We start from the raw sequence: 25,305 nt of genomic DNA, 5'->3' as shown, positions 1-25,305 counted from the left end.
TTCAATTTATAATTAGATCAACTTTTCAATTATCATGACTAGGGCTGCATATATGATTTGGGACAGTCACCTTCTGAATAAGTTTTGAACAAAGTTACTCCAAAAACATTGCAGTGCAATTTTCTCCTAGTAAAATGGAATAAGGAAAATGATCAAATAGGAAAATATGTGGCCAGGGTAAAGAACGTGGACCAAAGCACTTACTTGTACTTTGATCCCATTTGTCCCTTCTTTAGATAAAATACTTGCTCCCTTTTGGACTTGGAAAGTGTAAACAAGTCTTCATATAAGGGGAAAAAATCATTTAACTTTTAAAGTGTGACTAAACACAGCCACTTCAGACTTGTGATAAATGTGTATTATGTTGTCACAAGGTTCTAGTTTCAACTCTATTTCTGAACTTCTATCTTGTAAAACAAAAATGTCCTCAAAGCAAAGATAGTTCTGGGTAGTGAATCAAGAGGGAGAGAGAAGATAGGAAAGAAGGCATAATGTTTAACTGAAGTTATTGGATGTTTGAAATAGGTATCATTTGGGGAAGATAAAACTCAGTGGTTTTTCTGTCTTGGTTGAAAACCAGTTTAGACTACATTTATTTCTTACTCATAGATATTAGACAATTTATATACCTACTTTTCTCTGTTACATATGCTTACAGTTTTAACTGACTATACTAATATGCATATATGACTTATTTTTATTTTTATTTTTTTTGCGGTACTGAGGATGGAACACAGGGGCATTCTATCTCCGAGCTACACCCCCAGCCCTATTTTTTTATTCCTTGTTTTTAAACAGGTCTCACTGAGTTCCAAAGGGTCTAAATAGTAGCTGAGATAGTCTTCGAACCACGATCCTCCTGTCTCAGCCTCCCAAATACTGGGATTACAAGCGAGAGTCACCACGCCCAGCCAAATGCATATATGACTTTTATTTTAACCATCCTTAGACTTCTGGCAATATGTAAGGATTAACTGATAGAGATATAACCCTGGTGAATGAACCAAATGATGATATAAGAGGGTTTTTTTTTAAAAAAAAAAAGTTCATTAAGAAGAAATTATAGTAAATCCTAAAGTGTTCATAGTAAGTACTGTGTGTGTGTGTGTGTGTGTGTGTGTGTGTGTGTGTGTGTGTGTGTGTGTTACTGGGTATTGAACCCAGGAGCATTTTACCTCTGAGCTACACTCCAGCCCTATTTGATTTTTTTATTTTGAAACAAGATCTTGCTAAATTGCCAAGCTGGCTTTAAGCCTGTGATCCTCTGGTCTTAGCCTCCCAAGTACTGAGATTAAAAATGTGTGCCACCATACCCAGCTTCTCAAGAAGTGCTTCTGAGAACTCAGGAAGTGGGACAAAGGGGAAGAGGGAACTTATATCCTAAGATTCTGTATAAATTGTGTGTTACTAGGGATGGAACTCAGGGGCATTCTACCTCTGAGCTCCGCCCTCAGCCCTATTTTTTATTCTTTATTTTGAAACAGGGTCTCACTAGTTGCAAAGGGCCTCACTAGGTAGCTGAGGCTATCTCTCTGTGAACCAGGATCCTCCTGTCTCAGCCTCCCAAATGCTGAGATTACAAGTGCGTGCTACCACACCCGGCTGCCTACATTTTCTTTTTACTAACAGAACTGAATTGTATAATTCAGGCAAATTTTGAAAAGGAATTTAATCATCCTCATACCATAACCTGACAGTGAAAACCAATGGAAGAAAAGAATGATGTGGCAAAAAAATATATATATATATTTTTTTTTTGGTGGTACTGGGGTTTCTGGAAACCCTTCTACCTCCAGGCTGCACTTCCAGACCTATTTTTATACTTTTTTATTTGGAAACAGGGTCTCTTAAGCCAGCGATGGGCTTCGAACCTGCGCAATCCTCCTGTCTCCACCTCCCAGGCGCGGGGATTACAAGCATGCACCACCATGCCCAGCTGCAAAAATTTTTATTGAAATCAATATGGCAGGTAATAAATGTGTAGACTACTTGACCTTAAGTTATCTCGAATAATGGATGTGTAATAGTTTGAAATTTTTCATTGCAAATGTTTACCTCGTTCTTTCTTGTTCTCCTGACTATAATTCTTGTGCATATGGCTTCTCTCTTCCTGTCTATTAGCTTTATTCAAATGCCATTCTCTTGCTCACAAATCATCTCATTAGAGAAATGCTTGAAGGAAAAATAAATAAATAAATGGCCCATGGATGGCTCTTAGACAGCCCAATAAATGTAATTTGTTTAGGAAAATATTTTTAGCGTTTTCAAATTAATTGCCGAAAATTGGAGAATTCCCGCAAAATTCCATATTCCCAGTTGCTCTTGAAAGATCACATGATCCTGCAGCATAGATCCCACATGTCTGCCTGGTCAGTGGAATCATACAACTGCCTGTCGCCTGGGTGCAAGCTCTTCAGCTCACCACAGTCCTGATCACACTATTACCTCCCCTACAGGACTTTCAGTACCAGGCACCATTCAAGCATGCCTCGTACATGGTTTTTACCTTATGGCAAAGAATGTCTTACTTATGCAAGTAGGGGAACAATAAAAGGAATATCAAAAAAGTTAGTTGTTTGGGGGAGGGCATATTACTTGGGAAGATTACTTCACTGTGTTTTGCACACAAAGGGAGTCTATACTAAAAGAATGAGCTTCATAACAATAAGAAACCTGAGTGAAATAAAAAGGACCATGAGAAAAACACAATTTGTTTTAAATTGGGAACAAAATAAGGGATAGTTTTGAAAATGTAAGTGCATGATAAAGGATATTTTCCTACTTTTAATCTATTTTACTCTTTCATATTTCCTAGTTGACCCCATAGGTATTTTTAGTGTGTCTCTAATTAGAAGCACAGTCAGTGACAGTCCCCACTCCACCCAGTCTTTTACCCCTGCTCTACTTCTAAGCCTCAGGGCAGTAGATAGCAAAGGCCAACCAGACCAGCTGGGATTCTTCTCCACACCCCTCTTCTTCCCGCTCTTAGCAGTAGTCTGCAAAGATAAGGACATCCACTATAAAAACCTCTATTAACTCACCAACTCCAAGCTCCTTCCTCTTAGAGACCTTTCCTTGCTAATATGGTTTGTTCATGTTGCAAGGTCACAGGCCTGCAGTTCAGCTGCAAACACTCTGGGCAGATCTCCAAACCCAGCTCTATTCCTGTGGGAGGGAGCAGAGAGCCTGCTCAAGGCCTCTGCCAACAGAGGCATCTACTATCTGTGTAAAGGCCAGGGACAGATCAGTAGATGCAGGGTTTTACCAAAGTTCCCAATTTGTGGGGAATGTAAAAAGAGCGCCTGATCACCTATGTACAAATAAAATTTCTATCACCAGGAGTGGTCACAGTGTGGGACATAGATTTAAAGAAATGTTTGCTGAATAGAGAATGTGGTTCTCATCTGCTTGGAGTATCTGACTCTGACTCCTCCTCACTACCACCTCCAACTTCTAGTAATACCACGTTGACTTAGAGTTCGCAGACTTCTTCCAGATGGCCTCTCTTTGATTCAGTCAAGGACCTTGCGAAGTGGGTAGGGTTGTACGTATAGGATTACCTCCAACTCACAGGAGGAAAAAACAGAACCTGAGAACCTAGTGTGACTGATACAAGGTCAAAGAAAGCATGCTGGGTTCCATGCTTACAGCACTTTATCCAGGCCACATGAACTAGAAACATGACTTATGAAACTTGTAACCCTATTCCTAGAAGAAAGCATGGTATCCAAAACATGTTTTGTAACAAATAGAACATTAAACAATTGGAGGACACGATTCAGTAAGATGAAATTAAAGTTTTTAAAAATATTTTTATATAGAAACATTTTACAAAGATTTTACAACATAGCAAATCATTAAGTCATACTGTAGAAAGATAAAGATTAAACCTCAAGAATAAAGAAAGTGCTCATAGCAACGTATTGCAGTCTCCATGAAAGTGCATAAAAGGTTAAGGCAAAGTACCTTGTTGGTACTGGCATGTGGCAAACTGACTTGTAAAACAGTCTTTTAAAAAAAATATACAAACATTTTTTTCTGTATTCTTTTCAAAGTATTTGAAAGGGAACCTTTTATTAACATTTTCGCTCTACAACAATGTAGCTAGAACTCCTGGACATAAAACAGTAAAAGTAAAAATAATGTTCTACCCAAAGGTGTTAAGACCAAATCAGATGATTTCTAAAACAAAACCTTTCCAGGTGAGGGCTTTCTCTCATCATGTACCTTGCCAGGCGGGAGGCTTATTCTCTCATATTCTAAGACAGATATCATCGATGATAGTGCCAACCCGCTAACTTGGAGTCTCCCCCTTGCCTGTAGCTCTTCGCTGCAACATCTATGGCCAAACTACTGACATATACAAAGTCTTTATCACTGCTTTATGAATCTACCTTACAGCTTTGCTTCTACCTGCAGCTTATATGATAGCCATTTTATTTTATGAAGAGGTACAAATGCTTAATACAATATTTTGCCCTACCTGATAATAAAAATACAAAGGTGCTCTTGAAGGTTAAACCATAAGCCTTATTAGAGAATTCTGGTTAAGTGTTTCATTCTTCCACATACATTAAATCCCTTAAGATCAAGAGGATCAATAAAGATAATACTGGTTATGAAACTATAATCTTCATACTTGGAGAACTTACTTGTTTTTATACCATAACTAAGAATTAGGATTTTTAACAAAGTAAAATAGTTGGACTTCAGCATTTGTGAATTTTAGGGGGACAAAATGCATTTATCCGAACTCCATAATAGAAAATAAATACCACCAAAGGAAAATTAAATTTACGTGATTAAGCATTGTTTTGAGTAAAATTTTATCTACTCATAGTAGGAGGAATTGAGTTTTATCGCTACAGTCTCCCCATGCTTGATCTGACTTTTTATTTTCCTATTTTTTTCCATGGCTAAATGTAAGGGAAATTAACCAGCTTATTTCTGCTCACTTAGGTTTCCTAAGTAGCCCTTTGTCCTCAAGGCACAGCTGCAGTAAACCGGAGGGGAATACTCAGGCATTTATTGGAATTCTGAAGTACAAAATAAGCACACGTGCTCTAGACAATCTAGTAACAGGGACAGCAACAATTAATCTGTTTTACACAACAGATGTATTGGCTTGATTCTCATCTGAGACTTCCTTTTCATCAGGACCACAAACAAAGAGCTGGTTGCCCAGAGTTTTCTGGGCAAATCGGAAATACATAAGGTGGCCCATTGCCACAAAGGAGACTGAAATCAACACAAGCAAGCCAAAAGCCTCAGGGTTCGGAGCCAGGATGACCATGATGAAATGCAGAAGGTCGAGGAGATAGTTCATGGAGTTCTGTACACCGTTTATTACACCTCTTTCAGATTCGATTACATTTTCTTGCAGCAACTGTGTCACAGTTAAATCAAAGGACCAAAGACCTATAAGATAAAAGATATTGTTTAAAGCCTGAATTTCAATTTATAGCCATCCATTTCAGATTTATAGAAAAAATATATTGACATTTGCAAAATATACATTTTGGGCCCTACTGTCGTGTGTGTGTGTGTGTGTGTGTGTGTGTGTGTGTGTGTGTGTGTGTTACTGCGAATGGAACTGAGAGGCATTCTACCTCCAAGCGACACTGCCAGCCCTATTTTTTATTCTTTATTTGGAAACAGGGTCTCACTGAGTTGCAAAGGGCCTCACTAAGTAGCTGAGGCTGGCTTCAAACCTGTGCAATCCTCCTGTCTCACCCTCCCAAATGCTGGGATTACAAGTGTGCGCCACCACACCCAGCTTCCTACTGTCTTTAAGTTACTGTATGAGCACATAAGAATTAATCGTAGCCTTACCTTAAGATATTTCTTTTCATTAATATTGGGTTATGCATGAGCTCAAGAAATAGCTTTAACAGCTACCAGACAAAAATGAATCTAATCTACAAGCTTTTTAGTTCTGTTTTTCTGTGATTATTTATACTACAAAAGTAAAACTCTGAAATCAAGGACATAAATCCTAGTACTTATGTTCTAGGATTTTTAAAGTTTAAAAATACAAGCCAGTTATGGTGGTGCATACCTAGAATTCCAGTACTTGGGAGGCTGAGAGAGGAATGTCACAGGTTAGAAGCCAGCCTGAGCAAGTTAGCTAGATCCTCAGTAACCTAGCAAGATCCTGTTTCAACATAAAAAATACAAAGGAGAGCTGGGCGTGGTGGCACACACTTGTAATCCCTGTGCTTGGGAGGCTGAGACAGGAGGATTTCACAGGTTCGAAGCCAGCCTCAGCTACTTAGTGAAGCTCTCAGCAACTTAGTGAGAAAATAAAGTATAAAATAGATCTGGGAGTATAGCCCGGAGGTAGAAAGCCCCTGGGTTCCCCTCCTAGTAACACACACACACACACACACACACACACACACACACACACACAGTAAATAAATAAATAAATAAATAAATAAATAAGTAAATAAATAAAATAAAAAGTAGCTAGGTATAGTGGCACACACTTGTAACCCCAGTACTTGGAAGGCTGAAAAAGGAGGGTCACTGACAGCCTTGGCAACCTAGTGAGATCCTGTTTCAAAATAAAAGAATAAAATATGGCTGGGGGTGTAGCTTGGAGGTAGATGCCCCTGTGTTCCATCCTCCATACCACACACAAAAAAAAAGAGGCCTGGAAAGTTAGCCTAAAGATGGAACACCTCTGGACTGATCCCCCAGTATCTAAATATATAAATACCTAATGCATCCTTATGGTTAAAGAGTAATGAAACTTTAAACCATAGTCACATTGACTGCTTGGATTCTATAGCCTTATAATAAAGCTGTCTCGCTTGAATATTAATGTCTTTGATAAATTAATGAGCAGCTTTGTATTATAAGATAAATATGGTTTCATTTCAGGAACAAATTCAGAAATACTTATTAGTAATCTATTAATGGCTGCTTAAGTTTTGCTTTGTAAGAAATCTTTCCATTATCTTTCCTTCCAGAGCTATAAATCCATTTGTGTGGCAAATTATATAATAAACATATATCAGCCAGAGAGGACCTTTGAAGGATTTTTGTTTTGATACCATGTCTTTAAAAGAGAAAACCAAAATCACTCTCTTTTATGTTAACCCCTAGAAATATTCTTTAAATTATAGTTCTTTGGGTAGAGTTATAGCAATATAAAAATTCTACATTACTAGATGAAAGTATAATTATTATAGCTAATGTCATTTAAAAATTAAATTACATTTGCAGAATATCACTTAAGGGCTGGGAGTATATCTCAGGAGTAGAATACTTGTCTATCAAGCAGAGGCCCTGGATTTGATCCCCAACACAACAATAAAAAGTAATACTTAATATACTAATTTGGAGGGCTATCATGTGTGTGTGTGGGGTGGGGGGAGGCAGAGCCCTTGCATAACACACACAAGGTCCTGGGTTCAATTCCCAGCACCAAAGAAAAAAAATAAAGCCCTACAGATGTTTTATGTATATGTATGTATGTATGTATGTATGTATATATATATATATATATATATATATATATATATATATGCATACACATAGTTTTTTAAAACTATTAAAATAAAAAGTTCATGTTTAAAGACTGGATTCTACATAAATAGTTGAATTTCATTAAATTAACATCTAGGATATAGTTCAGATCACTTGTGGATGAACGCTTTGTATCAACTTTCCAAAGAGATATTTAATTCATGAATATACAAGGAGATATCTCTTACCGATTCTAGCAGCAATGACGCCTGCGAACAACAGGCTGACAGAGATTATGGGCATGGAGTTAGGGCTCATCTCTGGAATAGGAATAGCGGTATCAGACCCGTTTGATATGTGCGTTTCAGTTGTAAAGATGGTGGTTTCAGGTATTTTGGTAGTTGTGGACAGTGGCTCTCCTTGCATGAACCTAGAACGGATATCTTCAAAAGGAGAAACAGACAAATCCAGAGGGCTTCCGGGCATGAACACGGAGATCACACACAGGATCAAACAGGAAAGCTGTGCCCATCCTGAGAGCATACCAGTGCGGATCAGGCCACATTTTCTACGTAGCCAAGTAAACGCCACAGTTCCCATTATGCCGGTGATAGCTGATGCTCCCATCAAAATACTGAGGATGGAACCGCTGAGTCCCTGAGTGTAGGCGTACCCTGTGGTGATGCAGTCAAAGCCCAGGACAGTCATATAAAGGAAAGCAAGCCCCATGCCAGCCAGGAACACCGGCTGGTTGTAGTAGGAGACCCATCCATCGCGGAACGTGCGGAAGGGCTCAGCCATCTGGGAGGCACAGGTGGGCTCTTGCTTATGTTCAAGCTCATGGACATTGGGGTCTTTCTCGCCAATTAGATGAGTTCCCTCCAGTGGTTTTGGCTCAGTATCTGTTAATAAAATGTATCGTTATTTTTTTTTTGGGGGGGGTGAAGACCATGGAAAGAAAAAGCCAATTATCTTCATAATTTTTCTTTTTCTTAGTTACTAAATTATTTTTTTACTAATAATCTAAGAATTGAGGCCATGCATGTAACAATTTCCAAGTACCATTTTTATTACTTAAACGAAATAACATTGCTCTTTTTCTTTCTCTTAGAAATTATAGTCTCACCAAAGTAAATAGCAGAAAAGCATATCAGATAAAATACAATAAAACATTATCTGGGAAAACTGCAAAAACTGCAGCATCTTGCCTTCTACACCTGCGTAGATTCCATTTATCCAGGAGCCCAGCTTCCCCTCTTAGGCAACTGCCTTCTCCACATCCCCACTCCCTTCCATTTTTCTTACAAAGGGCCACATAACACCCTAAGCAACTCCAGGAGATTTCTACTGTTTTGTTTTTACCTACTCTCTGCCCATATCTATGACTCAACTTTGCTTAATCTAACTGCCTCTCTGCACTGACTTCTCACAGTGAGAAAAAGAGTCTTGGCTCCTTCAGCGTCAACCTAGACTCAATTCCCAGGACCTTAAAAATTTGAGTTTCGCCTCACCTTACCAAAGGGATAAATTTAACCTCATGGAAACCTTCACTGGGAATAAAATCTCACATAAGTCAAAATGGTTTTGATCTCCATCAGTGTCCAGTTTACCTTTGTGCACATTCAGCTGTTTCAGTTCAGCTTCCTCTCCTTTAAGAGTAGCTTTCACAGCCAGAGCAGGGGTTTTCTGGTAAACCTTCCAGAGTAGAAAGTACTCCACACACATGGACACCAAGTTCCAGCCGGAAATGAAGCCACAGCCGATGACTGGGGAGCCAAACGTCATGATCTGGCCGACAGCCATGGGGGCCAAGATGTTGGTCAACTGGTCAATCCTTCGGATGGTGGCATTCATATCTACAGGGGCAGGTGGAAGAAGCAGGTAAGAGTCCAAACCTGTCAAAGGCAGACTGCCCGTGCATGTAGTACAAAGTGTGTACCAAGAATTCAGATTTCTAAAACGCAGATTTCTAAAAGCCCTCTAAGCAAACCATTTTCTAGAAAAACAGATGTTGTTTGGATCAAGTCACTGAATTTGTTTATATTAGTCTAATGTTTTAAAAATGAATACAATAGTGACTTTATATTCATTTTTTTCCAATAGATATTTATTAAATGCCTATAAGAAAGGCACCATTTCCAACTTGGTAGAGAAATACAAGTAGTATCTTTCCTTGTCTTTATAAAGTTTACATTCTCATAGGAAAAGAAAGACAATATGTCAATAAGTAGGTGATATATACATACACACAAACACGCACACACACATATACACATGACACGTACATACACACACATACTTGGTGCATGTTAGATTTTCACTAAATACCATGGAGATATAAACAGTACAAAAGGTCTTGGAGGGGAAAGTTCTAAATAGGGAGAGACCAGAGAAGGACTCATTTAAAGAAAAAAAAAAAAGGAGGGGGAGGGACCATATCAAAGACCTAAAGTGGAAAGCAGCAAAGGAGCCATGTGGGTATCACTAAAAAGGAAATTCCAGCCCAAGGAAATGCAAGTATTATAGGAAGGGAGGACCAGGCCCCAAGTGTGAGGGGTCCAGCATGGACACGGGCAGAGCTGAGCCGGAGAGATGAGGCCAGAGAGTGAGGGGAGACGCGCCCAATCCTGGAAGGGCAGGAAACCTTTGAGAGACAGACAGGGCACATTTTTAAATGTTCATTTTGGCTCCTGGGTTGAGCAAAGAATGTAGGGAGAGCATGAAGAAGGTGATACACAAGAGCAGTGGCAAGGAGACACATGGAAGATAGGGAGCAGGGCAGACCAGGGTGGTTAAGAGTCAAATGTGGAGAAACAGAACTGTGTTACAGGAGGACTTGCTAGAAGATTAAACGTGGTGTGTGAGAGAAAGGGAGGAATTCAGAATGACTCTAAACATTGTTTGGTTTTGTTTCTGCTTTTCCTAAGCTTCCATTTACTGAAACATGAAAGATGCCAAAGGAAACAGGTTTGACATAAAAAAATAGGTGTTTGTTTTTAAAGTTGATTTTCTTAGTCTACTGACATTCAAGAGGCCATGTCAAGCAACTTACCAAATTTCCCTCAATAATTTAGTGAGACCTTGTTTCAAAATAAAAATATAGGGATAGGGGTATATTTCAGAGGTAGAATGCCCCTGGGCTCAATCCCCAGTATCACACACACACACACACACACACACACACACACACACACACACTCACACACGTGCACACCATGTCAAGAGGCAGACAGTTAAATATATGAAGCTAGAGTCTAGGAAAAAGATATGAGCCGGATTTGGAAGACATCAGCTTGTTGACTTTCAAAGGAGTGAGGCTAGCTGGGATCACAAGTGAGTATGTGTCAACTGAGAAAAGACAATGTCTGGGGACTGAGCACTGGGCACACCAGTGTTCAGCTGCCAAGAAGATGAGAGGGAACTGGCAAAAAGAGGAGGAAACCCAGGGGAATTTAGAGTCCTGGAAGTCAAGAGGTGACAGTGTTCTAAGAGGGAAGGAGAATTCAACTGTGTCAAAAGCTGCTGGTAGATCAAGAAAGATGAGCATTAAGAGGAAACACGGGAACAGTTACAGAAACTCAAGTAGAGTAGAGATGGAAACAGAAGGATTGGTTAAAATTGTTTTCTCCGGGACAAACCATTTAGATTGTATTTTCACTGTGCGACACCCCCTGGAACACCGTGTGAATGGGGTCTCCATGCCATATGGAAAAGCAAGTCTCCTTTTGCTGTTCTGTTGAAGGGGGTGGGGGAAAGAGATGGGGTGGCAAAGGAAAAAGTGTGGTAAAAACAGGGATTTTGAATAAGAGCAAACTTAGAGCATGTTAACACACTGACGGAATGACACAGTAGGTGAGAAGGGATGGAATCTGAACATACGCTGTGAGTGGAAGAGTTGCTCTCAGGAGCCCAAATGACCCGTCTGCAGGAAAGTGAGTGGAGGTCAGGAACACACAGATTCAGTCACAGAGAGGGAAAGTAGTGGTGGAAACACAAGGAACCCGTCTTCTCCTCTCTTCTACCGTATGAATAAAATATAAAGCAAGAGCATCGGAGAAAGGGAAGAGGAAGAAGGTCCAGAATGTGCATGGGTAGAGGAGAGAATACGAAACATCCCTTGAGCAAAGTGAGAGAAGAAAGGGAGCAGAGAAAACAGTTTGGTCACCCAGCTTGTGACGGGGCCAACTTCCACCCTTTATTTACCAACTTCAAGTGAGGACCCTGAGCAGAGCCCTGAATTTTCTCTAGTCATGTTCTACTGTAGAGAGCTGGATTTAATCAGGCTCGCATAGAGTGAAAGTGACAAAGGAGAGGGGCCAGCGGGGGTGGGGGGTACATCTTAGGAAGCGCTCAGAGGGTCACAGATGACCCTGGGAGTCAAAATGAGTAAGAAAAGGAGACAAGAGTAAGAAGGCTGGTAAGAAAACAGTGGAATTAAAAACTGGTAAGTGCAACCGGGTTGGAGGACTGCTGGCTGGGGTAGTGAAAGAGGGAGCTGGGAAGATGGGAGCTGGTGATTCAAGACCTGGATGGCCAAGACGGAGACTGTGGAAGGGGAGGATTTAGTGCTGATGACAAGATCTAGAGTCTGACCTAGCTGTGTCAAAGTCTCAGAGGACAAGATGAATAAAGGGGAGGAAATCGAGAAAATTACCTACTTGCTCATTCCCTATCTCAGAGAGCAGAGTAAAAATTAATGAGTTAAGTCTTTAGCAATCATTTGGGTCACTAAGGGAAAAGCAATATGTGACTAATGAGTAGATTAACAGAAAATTGCCTTTATTCTTCCCCTAGTTCTTTCTGGTCTTCAATTGCCTCCTCATTAGTCCTCTGAGTGCATAATGCTTACGAGATAACAGGGGAACTTTGACAAACTTCACCTTTCACTTGAAAGGCAAAGGCTCTTAAGCATGGCTGTCTCAGCTGAGGCTTATCTAACTTCCATCTGTCCCACTAATAAGATCCCAACCCGTATGCCAATCGAGAAGCGTGGAACTGACCCAAATAACTCAATAATGTGAAACCAAAAAGCTAAGAACTAAAGAAAAGATACAGTGGGATCTTAAAGCTCCATTACAACAACAATTATTTTAGTTAAAATTTATCATCTGTTTCACTACCTCAGTTCTCCAGTGTTCATGGAGCTTTCCAAAGTCACTAGTTTTAGTTCTTTATATGATAGTAAGGAAGTTAATAATATTCAGGTGTCAGTACAGTGTAATATTAGAAAATAGCTTTTATTTCCCTGAAGGAGAATAAATAAAATAATTTTTAAGAAGACCTAATTATTTTACTGGGAACAACCTAGGAAAATAATTCATCTTCTTTTGGAGGGGGGTTAACTGGTGATTGACTCACAAAGGCTTTCTACCTCCAAGCTACACCCCAAGCCCTATTTTATTTTTATTTTGAATCAGTCTTGCTAGGTTGATGAGAGTCTCACTACTTGCTGAGGCTGTCCTCGAACCTACAATCCTCCTGTCTCAGCCTCTCAAATACTGAGATTACAGAATGCACTACCTTAGCTGGCTAGATTTGATCTTCTAAATGTGCAAACATCTGCTCTTCACAAATTTATATTTTTCTCATATGAAGTAATGAGTGTGTTCATCTGGTTTTGATTTAACTATTTGGGGGTATGCTGTAGCATGGAACATGACATTAAATAACTACCTTTATTATGAAGGGTACATTACATCTCATAGAAGAATAATTTTCCAAAAAAAATTTGCTGAGCTAATGGTAGGTTTGTCTACCTCAAGTATGAAGTCACTTTTTAATCACTAGAGTTGAAATGTGAAATTTATTTGCCCGTGCTTGAGCTGAACTAAACAGCCCATTTTTCTTTAGGATGGCTGACAGGAAAAACCTCAGAAGATATTAATAAAGAGTGATCACAAAGAAAACAAAGAAGAAAATAAGGAAAATGGTGGAATAAAGTCTAGAGAAACAAAGTGAACTTCAACGAGTAATCTGTTAAAACTTTTGTGGTATAGAAAATACTTCAATAAAATAACAAATTAAGGACCTGAAAACTTAGTTTAACAGATTAACAGTATGTGTGTCGCAAGCAATGCCTTTTGTGGAGATTCTATCTAGATGGTTTCTCCCGTTCTTTACCCTCAATTATACAGCTTCCAATTTTAAAGCCATCTCTGAAATCAAGAAATGCTGGGATGAGGAATAGGCGCAATTAACACTAAGCTCACAATCTTTACTCCTTATCAGCATACCCCGTCCCCTACACACACACACACCCTACATAGCATACATAGCAGAAGCCTTCCCAGCCCACTCTCCTGTCTGGTTTTCTAACAGTCTTTGCCAGCAACTTAAAATATCAGTCCACAGAAACACACATCACTCTGATGGGAGTCAGTGTGTCCGAGGATACACAGCCTCACAGGAAGGTCAGGCAGCAGCCGGATGCCCCTCACTAACTCGACTTTACCCCTTCTCTCTCTCCCGCTCTTTCTTTATTCGCCTTTTTTTGTTCTCCTTTAACTCTGCCTTATGGCCAAAAAGACATCTGAACTCCATGGTAAGACTTTTGCTGACCCTCAGAACTAAAGAAATTTCTGAATCCTGTTTTGAACTTCCGTTCCTAATTAACACAAACGCTGAGGTTAAAATGTGGGGGAAGCCAACGTGCAGGCTTTCCTTCACTAGTTTATCATCCTGCACTGCTGGCTGGATGGCAAAGACCCTGGCTTACTAAAAGTTAGCTTAGAGTGGACAAGGGTTCAACAGACAGCTCGCTTCCTTTCCAGCCTTGAGAAGCTCCAGGAAGCTAGAGAAAAGACTCTGTGACCTTGACTCTTCCACGCTGCAATAATTCATAATATAAAGAGGGAAAGAGGAGGAATATTTTTGTTGTTGTTGTTCCTGGACATCACATGACATTGAGAAAGAGCCCTCCAAGTTATGTGGTATTCTTTGTATTTGTTATTGATGTACTAGGGCCAGTTGAGGACTCAGGGTAACTTTCTTTTTAACAGCCATTTTACAGAGTAGTCTTTTTAAAACAGACTTTAGAAAATCAAAACAAGTTAAGAAATTCCAAGATCGGAAAGAAGATAATTTATTATCCATCTTTCCTGCCCCTACAATATATTCTAACAAATAGAGAAGTAATACATCTTCAAAATGTATCTTTTTGGACACCTTAAATTTTAAAACATGAACATATTTTACATGTTTGAAAGAATGTTAAGTCAAACGTGGTGGTGCACGTTTGTAATCCCAGTACTTGGAAGGCTGAGACAAGAGGATCACAGGTTCATGGCCAACCTCAGCTACTTACTGAGGCTCTCAGCAATTTAGTGAGATCCTGCTTCAAAATAAAGACTAAAAAATAGGGCTGGGGGTATAGCTTGGAGATAGAATGGCCCTGTATTCAACCCCTACTTTTGCACCACCACCAACAACAACAAAAAAGAAAATGTTAAGATAGTAAACAAATATGGTGCCTTATTTTCTAGGTCAGTGTGACAAAAAGAGATGTGGAATTATTCCTTACTATAAATCATCACAGAAACCTGGAGTGGTGGCACAAGCCTGTAATCTCAGTGGTTGAGAGGCTGAAAAGGAGGATCTCAAAGATCTCAATAACTTAGTGAGACCCTGTTTTAAATTTAAAAATCAAATAAGGCTAGGGATGTAGCTTGGAGGTAGAATATTTCTGAATTTAATCCCCAGGCACACACAAAGCTCTAATCTCACTGCAGTTTTCTATCTGAATTACAATCCTGCTACCACAAAGAGATGATTCAAGCAAATTCTTCTTCTAGACCGCCCACAGACTTTGCTCTCTTTCATTCAACACCTATCTTTCTTCACAGTCAAACAAAGCTGCTTGCTAAGCCTAGCACATAGTCTGGCCTTCTGTGTCCTGGGATCAGCCACTTGAGTGATCAAGAATGGTCTTCTTGTCTGTCAGGAGGGTTAGGCAATGTGTTTGTGATACTCATTATCTTAATGACTAGCACCTGATCTAACCGGTAGGCAGGTATAGCCTTCCCCCTCTACCCTGAGTAATTATCTTTCCAATTTGTGTCTGTGTGTGTTATAAGAGAGGAAAGCAGAGAATATCAAGTGCGGGCAGGTATTCTGAGCCCAAGTAATACTGATGTTGTGGGACATGTTGCTTTGTACGCACTCCTCAGTCTTTCTTCAGCCACTCGTTTATGTTTCCAATGAACTAGGATTATAAGCTTTAGAAAAACTGCATTTTGTCCTTTTTTATTACCATTATTATTATTGGTACTGGGGATTGAACTCAGGGTACTTTACTTCTGAGCCACACACTCAGCTCTATTTTTAATTTTGAAACACAGTCTTGCTAGATAAAATCTCACTAAACTGCTGAGGTTAGTCTCAAACCTATGATTCTCCTATCTCAGCTTCCTAAGTACTAGAATTACAGGCATGTGCTACCATGCCCAAATTTTTCTTTTTTAGTATTTTAAAAGCAATTATATTACATCCTCTATAATATTATAAAGTTATAAATTCTAACTTTAAAGTAGATGGAACTAACCTCTAGAGTCTCTCCTAGAATTAAGTTGTTTCCATATTATATGGAGAAAAATAATATCCATAGTATGATCCTTAAGTATCAGTAGTGATATCCATAGACTTGAATGCTAAAACACTGTCTCAAAATAGATTTAGAGACAGCCTTAAAACAGATTTTAATTGTTATAAGTATTAAATATTCAGAAACAGTTAACAGAATTTTAAAATAAAAAGAAGAGAGAGAAAATGAAAAAGTTCAAAAAAGATGCTCTTGTTTACCAAGTGTACACAGAATAAAATAATAAACCATCATATAAATTAACTTCACAATAGTTAGATAAATCATAGCAATAAGACTGGCAATATAGTAAAAGGAAAAACTATGCCTTCAATTTATTGTTCTTAAAACACACACAGAACAAAAACAAAAAGGCTTCTAGCCTCATTTATTACTATAATGACTTAAAGTGAATCCTAACATACCCCTTTAATCGAAAAAAAAAAAAAAAGCAAATTACCTGCTAACTTGCTTCTGTCTTCTCCTGCAACAACAACAATCCAGTCCCTCTGGATTGTGATTGCAGTAGCAGTACTAGCCAGATTTGCAACATTTGCAACTGTTATGATCAAAATATAGCAGGAAGTCTAAGGAATTATAAGAAAAGGATGAGTTAGAAATGTCAGCTTACCACACTGTTTATCTACTTCACTGTACAATGTTATTTAAAATGATCTTTGATGACAAAACAATACAATTTTATTTTAGTTTTATGTATAAGAACTAATTTTGCTTTGTATAAATTAAGCAATCAAATGCCAGTGGTTGAGTTAAAGAACTTAATAGTGTTCTACACTATATTATCTATAGAATGTATAATATAAAATTATAATAGTCATGTAAAGATAAACGCAACATAGTTATTAGAAAATGATACCACATGGGTGGCTTTTAACATTTCTCCCACAAACATCTTCTTTGAAAAGACACTGAAGAGAACTAAAAAGACTTTTATTTAGAAATCAAAGTTCTGAAACTTCTAACCAACCTTATTTTGTCCCACTTTTGTCATTAAAAAAAAATGAAGGGAATAGGCTTGAAGCTTTCTAATATCCTGCCTGGCTTTGAAATTCTATAGTACCAGACTAAATAAATAAAAAAGTTTTAATAGTGACACCAAATTCATTGTTTCCCACCACATCCCATCCTTCTCCTCTTTCCCAACAAGCTATCATAAAATCATCCTATGAGAATTTATATAAATGATATTCTCCCCCCAAAACAACAATTATTTTTAAGGAACACAATTATGGCTAATTAATATACACATATATAGATACAATCTTTCATAGAGTGTGAACAACTTGCAGAATAATGCTAAAAACTAAAAGCTTAATTACATGGTAAACTCTTAGAAGTGTCATTAAAAATAATAGGACATAAATTCAAACAATATTTATGGGGTGTCTGTTATGGGCAAAACAGCAACAACAAACTATAAGAGATAATATAGTGGACAGAGAAATTAATATTAAAAGATCACATTTGCGGAAAAAGACACTCCCTAGCTTTAAAGGGCTTTCATCTTTACCACTACCAGATATTCAATTTTCTACCATCAACAATTTCATTGAGAACTTACAAGAACCCATCCATGGTACATGTTCAGAAGCTCATGTTTATGTAAGAAAACCAGCATCAGGATGATTCCACACAGGATGACCGAAACATTCTGTACTATCAGGGAAGTCTGGGCCACTGTAGGAGAGGGAGCAGCAAAATCAGGCTGTTGTAAGTTCTGCCTCAAGTATTCCCAGTATAACCCAGCAGATCAGAGCTGATTTCATTGGTCAGTAAAATCTGAGGACAAAATGCGGTACCCACGGTCTTCTGTTGTTAGTTGTTTTTCATTTAATTTATTCTCTTGCAAGTTTACTGTCACAAACAGAACTATTACATAGATAAGATCCTCTCTCAGCCCTTTGTTACTTAAGATGAAATGAGAACAGGTAGGAGGTTAAGGTGTTGCATGTGTAAGGCCCTGGTTTCAATCTCCAGAACCATAGGGGAAAAAGGGTTAAGGAGGAAGTTATGGAATCCATAACCTCCCACATGGCAGGCTTAATCTGATAAGAGGGGATGGGCAAATAGGTAAAACATGCAAAAAGTTATCAAGAGTAAAGCAGCACTGAAATACTTTGTCATAATAATACTATTTGCCATGTATACAATTCTAAGTACACCTTCCATCAGAGAAAATGCTGACTCTCTTCAAGTGTGGCTTTTATAAAGATGAAGTACAGGAAGAAGGCCAGGTAAGGATACCCAGGAGTCTTTGCCACTCACTGGGTAGATGATCTACAGCAGGATACTTAATGTCTTATGCCTGTGTCTGAGGATGGTAGTACTTGTCTTCCTTACTTTATGGGATCATGATGATGCTCAAATAAAATACTCATGAAAGCACTTTGAAATATCTAAGGTATAATTACAGCTGTTGCTATCCAGGAGAGTAAAGCTCTCACCATGCTTATAAGTCATATTAAAGACTTTTTTGCAAAACAAACTGCTCTTCTGAAAGCAGCCTAAAATAAAATCCCAACATAGAACTCATTCATTCACTCCTAAGGATCAAATATCACCTGGATGAGTTTCTTAGCTTTCAGGATGCACAGACCAGAAGAAAGATATGTGAACAGATAATTATAACCATGTAAGTGCAATAACAGAGGCACTAACAAAGCCTCACGGAAACACAGAAAGCAAAGTGATGAGCTCAACCTAGAGACACAAATGAGTGGATCACACAGGACAAGTGGAAAACTGCTCTGTGTCCACACTCATCTTCATCCAACTTAACATTCTAACCTATTATTGCAGTGCTCAACAGTTACAAGATACAAGGGTCATATGTATAACATTCCTATTTTTCTAACTATAATAATGTAAATAACTGAAATTTTAAATAATGTAAATTTTTCCTCAAGGACACAGAACTTTTTTTCTATATGTGTTCTGGTATACTAACATTCATGAAACAGGAACATATCCATCTGGACCATCTTACTGATGTTATCAAGTTCTAGAATTTGGCAATCCTGTTGCTCTGTATCTAGGAGCAGTCATCCTGAACTAAAGAAACAGATGATACCTCATCTTTCCCCAACCATGTGAGACTGACATGGTTAGATCTTGATATTATCAATTGAACAATTAAAGAAATTTTTACCCTGAATGATGTTCCACCTTGCTTTAATATCCTAAATAACAAAACTGCCCAGTCGCTTTCTCTCTTTTCTGTATAAAACAATGATTTGAGACTTAATGCTCTAGAATAAATGTCAACATATTATTACTATTTCTTTTCCCCTTGAAGGTTGCAATTCAACTCCTTGTGCTCCAGGCTCAGCTATTCTTCCTTGAGTCAATATTTAGTTAAGTCCTTTACACACACCTTTAGATAAAATGCAGTAACTCTGAGGACAGATGCTAAAACTATCTGTCCCAGGAACACCTCACTCAAGAGACTACACTGCAAGTCACAGTTAGAAAAGATGCCAGAGTTAAGCAAACTTTTAATGTTTAACATGGTTCGCAGAAAGTGGCTACAGTGTTAAGCATTAACATCTAAAATTTATGAACTGCCAAAAAAAAAAAAAAATCTATCCGGTCAACATCCTGGCATTTCCAGCTTTATTCAGGAGCCTCAGGACTCTGGGTCCAGAGGTGTGGCCACTGAATCCCCAGCCCTCAGGTGTGGCGTGCTAATGCTCAATGGTTAGCCACAGTGATTGTTCTCTTAGTTTGTGGTTCCTTTTGTTACAGAGGAAGCTCAGGGGCTTGTCTGATGAATACAGGGGATTTGTGATGTAAGCACACTCACCTTTAAGCCTGGCATTCTTATCCACCCAGTCACCAATGATGGCTCCCAGCAGCAGCACAGAGCCAGCCACCACCAGCCCATAGACTGCCGTCAAGAGGAGGCTATGTCCATACAGCTCTACCAGGAACACAGACACTGCAAAGTGCCACATCCGATCTCCCTTGAACAAGAGAAAATACATTGATGAAATGTTTTTAGTTTTTAGTCCATTGTACTTGGGAAGTTGTTTTCTTATCAAAAGCACACTTGCTGCCTGTATCAGAAGACTGAAAGTCAATAGTTACTCTACGGATTAAATACTGGGCAGATGTTTAATCTGTTCGTCCCAACACAATGAAAAATATTCATGCCCAGTAACTATAAACATGAAAAAGCATGACATTAATGAACCACATTTTTATTATTCCACAAGAAAGCAGTTTTTAGATCAAAGATGGGCTCTTGAGACAAAAATATTTTCTCTTGTGTGCCAGATTATTCCTCAGGCATGGAATTTGCCTATCTTGGTTTGAGAGGAATAAGGTAGTTGCTATTAAATGAGAATTAAATTACACCATAGTTTATAAACACTTGTATACCCTGAATGTTAAAAATAAAGCCAGCTTCCAACTTGCAAAGTTATAGGAATGGGTTACATGATCTCTAGTCTCTCACTTCTAACATTCTAAACCGCATGTCCTGTTTCACAAGTTTCAAAGTCATAGAACCACAGATCAATAGGGGCAAATTCTGGCACCTCATCAACAAAGATGTCTAAATAAACTTAAATATATAAATAGTTATTTTACTATTTTAATTCAGAGGAGTTTTGAAATGGAAAAAAAAACTGTTGTTTCTTCACATAGATCCAGAGTGTACAGTGAATTCTACAGCTCCTTGCTATAAAATGTAGTGTAAGTTTAATAGAAAATTTGAAATGAGTCAGGTAAATTAGCATATAGGAAATCTATAAGGAACTTTATTATTAGATTTTAAGCTCCATATCTGACTTCTAAGATTCCTGTTAAGAAAGACAATATTCTACCATAACCTCTGTCTCTAGAAATCACTACAGGACTCTAAATTGTCCAGCTGAGTTCCTTACAGACTTGACCTTATGTGGAATACTTACACTCTTAGATATTCCCCAATCTATCAACATCCTCATAACAATCTCATTTATTAGAAGCCAATTACTATCATAGTTGGTCAAATTATTTAAATATAGTAATAAAGCCAAAACAATTATTTATTTATTTATTTATTTACTTATTTGGTGGTACTACGTATTTCACCCAGGTTTGTTCTACCTATAAGCCACACCCCTAGATCTATTTTATTTTTTATTTTGAAATAGGGTTTCACTAAGTTGATGAGGCTGGCCTTAAACCTGTAGTCCTCTTGTCTTAGCCTCCCCAAGTACTAGGATTATAGGTATGCAACACCACACCCAGCTCAAGACAACAATCATAAACATTCAAAATTTAAGTTGACGAAGCTAGACATAATTTATAATAAATTTCATGTTGACCAGTAGGTTTCAACTGGGGGTGATTTTACCTCCTGGGAGTCGTTTGTTAATATCTAGAGCTATTCTGGGGTGTCCCAACTGTAGGAAGAGTTGGGGGGGGGGACTACTGGAATCTACAATGCACAAGACAGTCCTACACAAAAAAGAAATTTTCTGTCCCAAACATCAATAGAGCAAAGGCAGAGAAATCACAGTGTAAAAGGTTATGAATGTAATTTTGAGGCATAATTCAAAATTAACACTAGGACCTTTTGGGATGAGGTGGAAACTACTCTAGTTACCCCAATTTTCACAGGGTTATGTTTTAAGAAGCAATAGATTCTGTGCTCACAAAAGCTCAAGAATTGGGTAAAGTCTAAGTAAACACTGACCAAGTACCCACCCATGCCTTCCTTACTTGAAGACCATCTCTTCCTTCCGTGCTTCCAGTTCCTGCCCTCCTGTGAGCTCTCACCATGCTTTAAAGGTCTGTTGACACGCCTACCTACCCTCACTGGATCTGACAATGAATGGCCACAGTCATTAATCCACTTAATAAACACCTATGGAGCAGCTACTATGTCTGCGACGCCACTGAGGACACTAGAGCTTGGGTAGTGTACAAAAATAACATCCATGTTTCCATGCAGCTCGCATTCCACTGAGCAGACACCAAAGCCATCTAGCATAGGTCAGGTGACAGTAAGAAGAAAAATAACATAGGATGGGGCCAGAAGCTGGAGTTATCTGAAGTGGCGTCAGAGACCTCTACACGCACAGATATGAGGCTGCAGGAAGTAAGGGCTGGGAAAACGCAGACCCACTGAGGTGGCCATGGAGACAGTCTGTGGATAATGACATAAAATATAAGCAGCTGGCTCCTCGTTTTCATTGCTTTACACTGCTATTTTTTTTGTGTGATTTCTTTTTTTTAAAATGCCATAAAAAATCATATTATAAACTCTAACAACAAAATCTACTTCTTACTATTTTGTATGGTGAATAGTATGAGGCAAAATGTATTGATCCGCTGGCAGAAATGAAGTCAGAAATAAAAAGCATTCAACTCCACATAAACCCCCCCAAAATTGAGATAACCTTCTACCTTCTATTTTAATGCCCTTGCATTCCACGTATAGGAATTCAGGATTTGGTAGGCTTAGAAGGGAAATGGATAAATACATATGCGTATGTATGCGTATACATATTTATACGCATGCACATGTTTTGTTGTAAGAAAGTAAGTGTGCCTCACAGAGATAAAGCACAAAAAGTGGAATCGTCTGGAGGTGCCGTTCACTTTAGTACTCCTATGCAGTGAGAAGGAAGTTGGTCTTGTTTTTTTTAAAGCAACTTTCTCACAAGAACTCCTGTAGTTTTCCAGGAGTTTGCTGTAGGGTTTACACAAGTATCTATCACCTTTCTTCCGGAACATCTTTTAAAAATCCTTGACAAAAAAATTCCTCCGGGCACAACTACAGATCCACTCATGTTTTTGGCAGATGTGACACCTATCTATCAACCAGAGGTCACATGACCCTTAAATGTAATCAGTATTGGGAAAGGAGGCACTTTGTTTTTCTAGGATTTAGGTGCAGACCACAAGCGGAGGATTCCAGATATTACCTCTATTACTTGCTATTGGTCTTTTTTTTTTTAATACTTAGTGAACTAAATTGGAAGAGCAAACTATTAGCTTAGGTTTACTAAAGGTTGTTTCACTGGGTTTCTGCTTAGACTCACTGGCTCTAGGAATTGAAACAGACTCACACCAACTCAACTTTGTTTACATGAATTTGCAGAGTCATCCCTGCATAAGTCTGGAGGAGATAGGAGCTGCTTCTCTAAAAAGTCCTATGTGAACGAGTTCCTAGAGAGCCAGTGACCTCGCTTAATAATTTCCCCAGGGCATACAGTATAGATATCTTCATACAGTGGTTTCCATTCATGTACTATGGATGACCCAATATAAGTTGTAACTTAAAAAGAAATTAGTTACACATGGTGTGTCACTGGTATCCTAATCCCAGTGCTTGGGAGGCTGAAACAGGAGGATCAGAGATTCAAGGCTAGCCTCAGCAATTTGGCAAGACCTTTGGCAACTTAGCAAGACCCTATTTCAAAATAAAATAGATTAGGGGTGTAACTCAGAGGTACAGTACCCCTGGGTTCAATCCCCAGTATCAAAAATAAATAAATAATAAATGCATTGATATTAACATAAGTTTACTCTCTAAATTCTTTCTCCTTATTTATGAGGCATGCGCAGAATTATATATTTATAACTTTTCAACAGATTTATAGTTTTTAAACAATAAAAATGATTGTTTAATTCTAAATAGTCTGATATTTATTCTTTTTTTTTTTAAGGAGAATTGATTATAGAACCCAGGTGGTATGTGCCCTCATCCCAGTATGCGGGAGGCTGAAACAGGAGGATCACCATTTCCAGGCTAGCCTAAGCAACTTAGCAAGACCTCATCAACCAACAGAAATATTGAGATTCCTTTAAAACCACATAGGAAGTCAGAGGGAAACGCATGAAAGAGTTGCTGATTTTCACTGGAGGGTGTTTTTTTTTTTTTTTTTTTAAAGCTTGTGATAGCTACATATTATGTAGCCACAGATAACAGTTTTAAGGACCACTGATGTTGGAATCATGTATACATGTATCTTAGAATGCTATTAATTGCTTAAGTCAGTCACCCCACAATTGTACTGTTTCATAGTGCTGCATGCTAGAACTCAGCTTTAAAAGATGAAAACAAAAAATATCTTAAAATGTGAAAGAATAGAATACATGAAACATCCTCCATTCTTCGTAGCATATATTAACATTTACCAAGCTTAATAACGCAATATGAAAATAACGTATGTATTACTGTTCTTGTTGATCCTGTCTTTGGAGAGTTGTTGATCTAAAGTATGATAACTTAATAATCTAACAGCATTTGCTAACACCCATAAGAAATATCTTTGATGAAAATAACTTTCTCATTAAAACAAGTGTCTTCGGATGACTTCTTAAATGCATGACAAAACTGGAAATGAGCTTACTGCAACCGACTGGAATGAAAGTAAACAAGAAACTGTGCAGATATACTACGAGAATTATTGTACATCCTCACCCAAGTAGAGAGAGAATGTCCAAGGTAGAGAAGGAACTTTGCAGATGTCAGGTAGTTTCCTAAGGATCCTGCAAAAGACAAACGGGGTGGAGATCAAAAGCATATTTAGTCGCTTGAATGAGCAGAAGTTAGAATGCTTATTCTTTGGGTCTTATTAAAACATGATTATGAAAAACTACTTTATGAGACAAATCCTGGACATTATGCCAAATCACCCAGGAACGGATGCATTCATTTTACTTCATATCATTCACTTAAGATTCTACATAAGCTATTGGTCAATAACTGCATAACCTCACACTCGGCGATGAAACTCCTGTTTCAACATCCTTTAACTTCATTTTTTTAAAGGCAAGACCATCCAAAATGACCAACCTACCCCCTCCCTTTGCCTCCGTGGAAAAAAAATAATTTAAAAAAACCCTTTTCAGAGGCTGAATTCCTTTCTCCCTTTGCGGGATCCGAGCTGGAGTCAACCCGGGAGCCACACCCCTCCCAGACCTGCGCGGTGCCACCTGCGCTTCACCCTCGCTGGGTCCACACAGCTCACCGCAGCATCCTTCCTGGCGGCGTTGGTCCCCTGCCCTGGTCATGACGCCAGGCCCTGTCCCCCGCTGGCTCAGGCTCTAGCTGCTGCTGCGGCCGCCGCCCCGCTCGAGGTGCTCGTTAACCGGAGTGCAAGGAACTGGAGATAGCACCGCTAAAAGCACAAACACCTTGTCCAAAAACAAGACCCCAACGCCGATCGCAGCCACCAACAGAAGGAAAGCTCCCCGCGGGTCTTCTTCTGGTCTTCTTTCCAAACTTAGCTAACACT

The 25,305-nt window shown here is 38.7% G+C and overlaps 1 protein-coding gene across 1 annotated transcript; it reads right to left on the bottom strand.

Annotated features, from left to right (window-relative positions):
- Positions 1-5,104: 5,104 nt before the first annotated feature.
- SLC40A1 (solute carrier family 40 member 1) lies at positions 5,105-25,081 on the bottom strand (the record flags this gene model as incomplete). The annotated part of the gene is given in 8 exon segments (XM_080690242.1): positions 5,105-5,418; positions 7,722-8,375; positions 9,084-9,329; positions 16,509-16,635; positions 17,631-17,746; positions 19,872-20,031; positions 24,489-24,545; positions 25,031-25,081. Coding segments are annotated over 8 exon segments (1,725 nt in total).
- Between the last annotated feature and the right edge of the window lie 224 nt (positions 25,082-25,305).

This window comes from Muscardinus avellanarius (assembly GCF_963383645.1).
Source record: "Muscardinus avellanarius genome assembly, chromosome: 2".
Classification (NCBI taxonomy): Eukaryota; Metazoa; Chordata; class Mammalia; order Rodentia; family Gliridae; genus Muscardinus; species Muscardinus avellanarius.
Note: the sequence above shows the minus strand (reverse complement) of the source record. Positions and strands in the feature narration are given on the sequence as shown.